General features: G+C 42.7%; 1 protein-coding gene across 1 annotated transcript in view; it reads right to left on the reverse strand.

Annotated features, from left to right (window-relative positions):
- LOC143372044 (uncharacterized) overlaps nt 1-5,988 on the reverse strand; it is a 70,252-nt gene extending 64,264 nt beyond the window's left edge. The window contains exon 1 of the mRNA XM_076817857.1: nt 5,162-5,988. Within this exon, the coding sequence (XP_076673972.1) occupies nt 5,162-5,269 (108 nt within the window). The 5' untranslated portion in view covers nt 5,270-5,988. The remainder of the gene's footprint in view (nt 1-5,161) is intronic.
- Between the last annotated feature and the right edge of the window lie 208 nt (nt 5,989-6,196).

A 6,196-nucleotide genomic window follows, 5' to 3' on the forward strand; every position in this document is an offset into this window, starting at 1 on the left:
CGTGCACGCCGTTTAATGAAGAAAAAAAAAAACGCGCGGGATGAGTCAGTGTCTGGTTGCGCGGCAGCTCCGTTTCGAAAAACGCCGTCGCTGGGTTCTCCCTTCCTTCTCGCAGCGGCGCAAGTTTTCTAGCGCCCGCGAGCCGGCTACCGTGGCCAGCATTAGGCGGCACGATGATATTCACCGCTCGTGCGACCGGAACAATGAGACGCAGCGAGTACAATGCGAGTCACGCCGATCACGCGGATACAGAGAACCCGCGGGGCCCCGCGCATGGATGTGTCTCGGGAGCGTGGTGTACGCGAGGACGATAAGGCGGAAATATCGGGGACCGATAATAGTCGAAGCAAGAAGGGGAAAGGAGAACGGGGAAGGGGAAGACGAAGATGAGGGGGAAGAAGAAGAGGAAGAAGCGGAGGGAGGTGAGGGGAAACGAAGACAAAACCAAAGGGCAGTGCAACGTGCGCGCATGATTTACGTGCGCCGGCGTACAGCTGCAGAATTTATCGTTCGATCGAAGGCGCATGCGCCGTTGCCCCGCACAGCAGAGATTATGCATGCGCGACTCCCGAGGAGCACCACGGCCACCGCGCAATCGATCACTGTCCACCTCGCTCGATGACGTTAATGAGGACGATCGGTACTTAACGATACTTTACCCTCGCAGCCATTGCAGCCGATCATACGCGCCGTTTGTTTGTGCAACGGGGAAATCGTCTACCTGCCGGCATGAATAAACATGCGTGCTCCTGTCCTCTCTCGCCGAGGGTGCGTCGGAAATTTCAGAGGCATCGCTCGGGGATGATTGTTTTCGTGCTTCTTCTGCGGGATTAATTTAAATTCAGAGAGACTTTCTTTCGGCAGTGGTCTGTATTATTTGCAGAGGGATTTACTTATGTTGTAATTAGTATACGTAATATGTCTCTGTTAAGGGGTCATTCTACTTTCATCGGCCGAAATATTAAGCTATTTGTATAGATTTGAGCCGTTTATTTTGAAAGTGGCCTATGTCCATTTGTGAATTTTTGTTGTTGTTGACTGTTTTAATATGTACAACTTGAAGTTAGTATTAAATATTTGTATATAAATTTTTTTTAAATATAAATGGACTTAGGTCACTTTCAAAATAAACGGCTCATCTGTTTTTCAGTAAATAAAACATGCAGTGAATTAAATCTGTTTGGTGTTTATTAAGCTACTCTTATATAATAGAAAAAAAAGATTAAAAATAATTTTTTTAATGTTCTAAACTTGCGCCGACTAACAAGGCAAGATCCCGAACCCAAAAGTTCAAGAAATTATGAAACTTTGCGGATGTGTATTGCGTAATTTTTATACTCTAAGGGGGTGAAATTGGCCCCTGAAAATCCGGCTGTTCTCCGATTTTTTGTCATAACTCGCGAAATGTAAGAAACGCGAGTTGCCAAATCGCGGTTCTAATTAAAAGAAGTAACATTCTCCTGACTTTTTTATAACACAAAATGGGAAAACAGCCGGTCTATCCAGAGACCTATTTCACCCCCTTAAGGTGAATTTGGGCAGCAGAAAATACGTACATCTCTACGTATCCCCAAAGTTTCCTAATTTCTCGAATATCCGGGTTGGAGATCTTCCCTCGTAAGCAGTTTTCGCTCAATTTGGAGAATATTAGACAATCTCCAAATCCTGAACCCGTTAACCCTCGCAAGGGGGTCCTAGTGCCTACATATTAGACATCTCATAACTTGCCAGTGAACCGCGTGGTGGATACAGGGGCCAGTTTCATCCATAATACAAGTGCACGTACACCTGAGAATAACCCATCCCACCACCTTCTACCCTTATTATGATCTAAAATCCCTATTCCCTTAACAAATTAAAACTAACAGCAAACAACACAAGCAGTCTGGCATGCAACCGCCAGCAATTACGGTCAGGTGTAAATGCAGCAACTTTGCTGCATCGCGCCAATTATCTTATCGAAAATATCGCGGTAGAAGACCACAAGCAAACTAAATAAATAAATTACAGGCTAGGTCCAAATGGGCACAGCATCCGCCACGCGCGTGTTAAAGCGACAAGAAACACGTAAACGCACAGTGATCGCCCCTCGGAGGTGTACAGCTGCTCTTGCAATCGATCATCGACGAAATGAGATATTCCGCAGAATTATCCGATCGCGATCGATGAACGATCGGCACCGATTTTTGCATCGGTAACGGAAAGTATCTTTACCCAATAATGTCGGTGTACAGAGCCGCGAACAAATAAAGCGACGCTGGCGGCGAGTAAACGGCTCGCCGTATAATAAATCGTTCGCGATATTCGTTGCTCCGGAGTAAGACACGTATGTACGTGGCGCGGACGAGGCGTCGAAAACCACGGGAGGGAACCGCGATCGATCAATGTCATTCCGCGCGATCGCGTGGATGAGCATGATTGGCAGTGTACACCAGCCTGCCACGGTAGCTGCTCCAAGCCCTCGCGAAGGGAAGGAATAATCTGTTTAAAACCCGGAAAGAACCATGGCGCGCGGGGGGAGGGCGCTTTAAAGGGGTATTTTTATGCGAAGGGCCAAAAAAGTCGACCCTATTTTCTAATTAAATTTTCCTTCGGCCGAAGGGCTTGAAAGCGGAGGCTCGAGAAAAGACAGAAATTTTGGAATTTTAATCTCATAGAAAATGGTATATTTATTTATCAGACTTTCGAAAATTTTGATTGAAATTCGGTTCGGTGGACGCTATCCAGCCCAAACGATGCGTCTGAAAATAAGATTGAATAAATTTTCAATATTGATTGAAACTAGAGGTCTTTTTTTTAGGTTTTAATGCTCCTTTTTGTTAACCGAAAGGGCGGTTTTCACAGTGGATTTTTGTGCTTGTATTTCAGATGGTTGCCATTTTGTAAGGAAATTTTATTCGATATTGAGAATCGGGAAAGTCAGGGACCTCTGCCTTTAAGGTTCGTTTTAAAGTTGCCATTTCGTGTCTTATTGAAACGCGACTATTCCATATTCTACAATGTTCAAAGTGTGTACTATAATTTTTCGGACTCGATTGGGCTGACGCAGTTCGTACGGTTCGTAACTGTTTAAAAATCGGCCGAAGGGTTAAAATATTAAACCATAATAACTAAATGAACAGAGTTCTATTTTCGAATGCTCGTTTTTCGTAAATATATGCTATTAGGTCAATTTGACCCGAATTTACTTGTCCGTGTAACTTTACAAATTTCGTATAAGGGTTAAGTAACACCGGTGAACAGTTTTGACTATAGAAATTGGGTCAATCTGAGACATAATTCATCCATTAGTGGATGCCCATGGAAATTAAAAATGCAAATTGCTCCACAATGAACGCGTGCCTATTAAAACTAGAAATATAACTATTTCGCGACCAATGGGTGTCTACGAAAATTGGGAATAATAAATGTTGCTGCTGACGCATGGATAAAGTGTTAAAAAGTGGCGCGAGTACTGGCAAGGTAACGTAATAAAAGTACAGGCCCACTGAACTCGAGGACTTCCGTCCGCAATTGGCCAAACGAATCTCGGGGACAGAGTTTGTACCGCGCATATCTTTGCCTGCGGTTAAAGCTGCGCGTCGTCCACCCACGGCTCGCAACGAGCTGCGCGATAATAAAGCTTCCGGTCTGGTCGCGGCAGCCGCAGGGACGCAAAGCAAAACACAGGGGGGAGGGAAGAGGAGAAAATTATTATTCCTTAACCGCGCGGCGCGTATACGGAACGGGCTACACGAACCGGATGCAACGCGTTTGATTTAACTCGCGTACACACCTGGCCACCATCCCCTAAACGCACCCCTAATTGCACGCCCCACGAGTCGCGTAATTGGATAAGACTGCCTATTTGGATACGGTTGGATCATGTGACAGAGACTCCGGGCCCTGTTGCTTAATTTCAGACACTGGGTATATTTTTAGAGATGAAAATGGGGGCTGCAAAAGTGTTTCGTAATTAGTATTCTGAATATTTCTATTCTGTTAATATATTCTTTTTTAATCAGCGCTGACGTTGGTAAAAGAGTATGCACGAAGTGCCAGTTTTGACTCGTGCGAACAGGCCTTTATTCGCTTTATTTTATAGCGTTAAGGCGTTTTCACGCGAGACCAGTTTTGTAATTTGGGTTTTGTCTTTTTAATTGTTTACTTAAGGGGGAATATCTCTGGAGTGCTTGCCGTGTGTCTTGCAGTGCTTTTTGACTCTCGCTTTCGATGCGATAGTAAACTTAGCGCGATAGTTAGTCTGACTGAAATTTTGAAAATAGTATTAATTTTGCGATTTTGCTTTTCTCTTGCGATGATGGACTCAAGTGTTCCAGAAATTTGTAGTTCGTCGTGAAACATCGCTGACAAAAAATATTAGTTTCCATCACTGAGAATTTATGTTCTTTAGATTATTTAAATCGAATAAGAAGTTATCGCTATCTTTACAAAAAATTAAGAGCATAAGGAAACAAGTAAAAACGATATTAAGCAGAAAAGCAAACGGAAAGAAATATTAATCCCTGAAATAATTTTTATTCTCAAAGTAAAAGCTAACGTTTAAAATAATGATAATATTATTATGATAACTACAAATTACAGTAATTTTAATAAATTTTCGCATGTAACAAACGGTTTAAAGAGAAATTAAATTTTCTCAGAAAATTATGGGTCGTTTTCATTAAACAGATGCTGGAAAATACAAAATTTCTTATCTACCAGCTTACGTGCACGCTAAAAGAACACCATAAAGAGTTATTTAAATGCACCCGGCACGATTAATTTTACGGTTCCTGAACTAGCGTTCCATTTCGCTGTTGAAGAACTCATAAACGTGGCGCACCGTTAAGTATTACCGCTTATAAGTTTCACTTTTTTCCACCGTGCTGTGTTATTGTGTCATCGGATGCACCGCGAGGGTGAATGTACTCTACGATAGCGTGTTATCTATCGTATTTCAATTTCGCGAAATTTGCATCTGAATGGACGAGACACGTGCGTCATCGACGGGCAAATTTTGCCGTAAGACGAATAATAAAACGCCCAAGTAGGAGGAGAGTAAAAAAGCGGCTTGAAGCTGAATATGAAACTATCTCGCACCTTGTATATTAAGCAATTCTACATAAACTAAAGACTACTTAGCGAAAGGAAAGAAGTAATAAACTCTTCGCCAACTCACCCCCTCATTTTCAGTCAAGCTCATAGATATACTGTTGGCATCCACGTAGAACACAGACTTCATTTCCTGATGAAACCACATGGTTCTGTTGTGCAGCCAGCAATACATTCTCTTACGAGGAAAGATGAAGTTCAAGTCTTGTTGCTTCGCGGTGAATTCATCGATATATTTATGGGAACACGATCGCCACTGGATACAAAAACATTTCCGTGACACGATCCTTTAAATGCGAACGTTAAACTTTAAATCGTACCGTCAGTAGATTGTCATACGCGAATTCTTTTTATATTTCAATTAATTCGCGACTATCAGCAGTTGCCTTTCGTAAATGTAAATGAAAATTGGCACACTTGGAACGAAATAGCTGATTCGAAGTAACATCTTTTTAGTGTTATAAGGTAACGAGAGGAAGTTCCACTTTGCAATTAAGTGTCGCGCGCGTATAGAGGAGTGTGCCTCGGGAGGAGACATTCGTAAGTTCTTTTCGCCTCGGTAGTCCCGTGAAAACTGGAAAGCGAAACGTTAATCGCACACCTCTGTCGTCGTTTGTGTACGCAACGTATCCTGCCCTCCCTACCCTCCCATAAATCCTCTCCACTCCTCTCGACAACGATGGCCCTTCTGGCGGTCAATTAGCAGCTCCCTTAATGCGTTATCCACTGAGAGTCACGGTGAAATCAAGCCCCTTCGGGCTCGCTCGCAATTAAAAATGTCCGCAAGTGCAACGGCAATTAAAGGTAAAAGCACTGACTCGCGGGGATTTCCTCCCCCTCTTCCAGCGGCACGAGGGTTATCAAATTGAAAATGGGTCGTTGATTAATGCGGGGAGTCGTCGGACAGATGACGAAATTATTATTTGCGATCTTTTTCATCGTGCTGTTACTGAAGGAAGGATACATTTAAAAAATGAAACAGAGGAAAAGAATAGAATAAGGTAGAATAGAGGAAAATAATAGAATAAGGTAGAATAGAAAGAAAATAATAGTAAAAAATGATATAAAAGAAAAGAATAGAATAAGATAAAACAGAGGAAAA

The sequence above is a fragment of the Andrena cerasifolii genome, chromosome 8 (genome assembly GCF_050908995.1).
Source record: "Andrena cerasifolii isolate SP2316 chromosome 8, iyAndCera1_principal, whole genome shotgun sequence".
Taxonomy (NCBI): domain Eukaryota; kingdom Metazoa; phylum Arthropoda; class Insecta; order Hymenoptera; family Andrenidae; genus Andrena; species Andrena cerasifolii.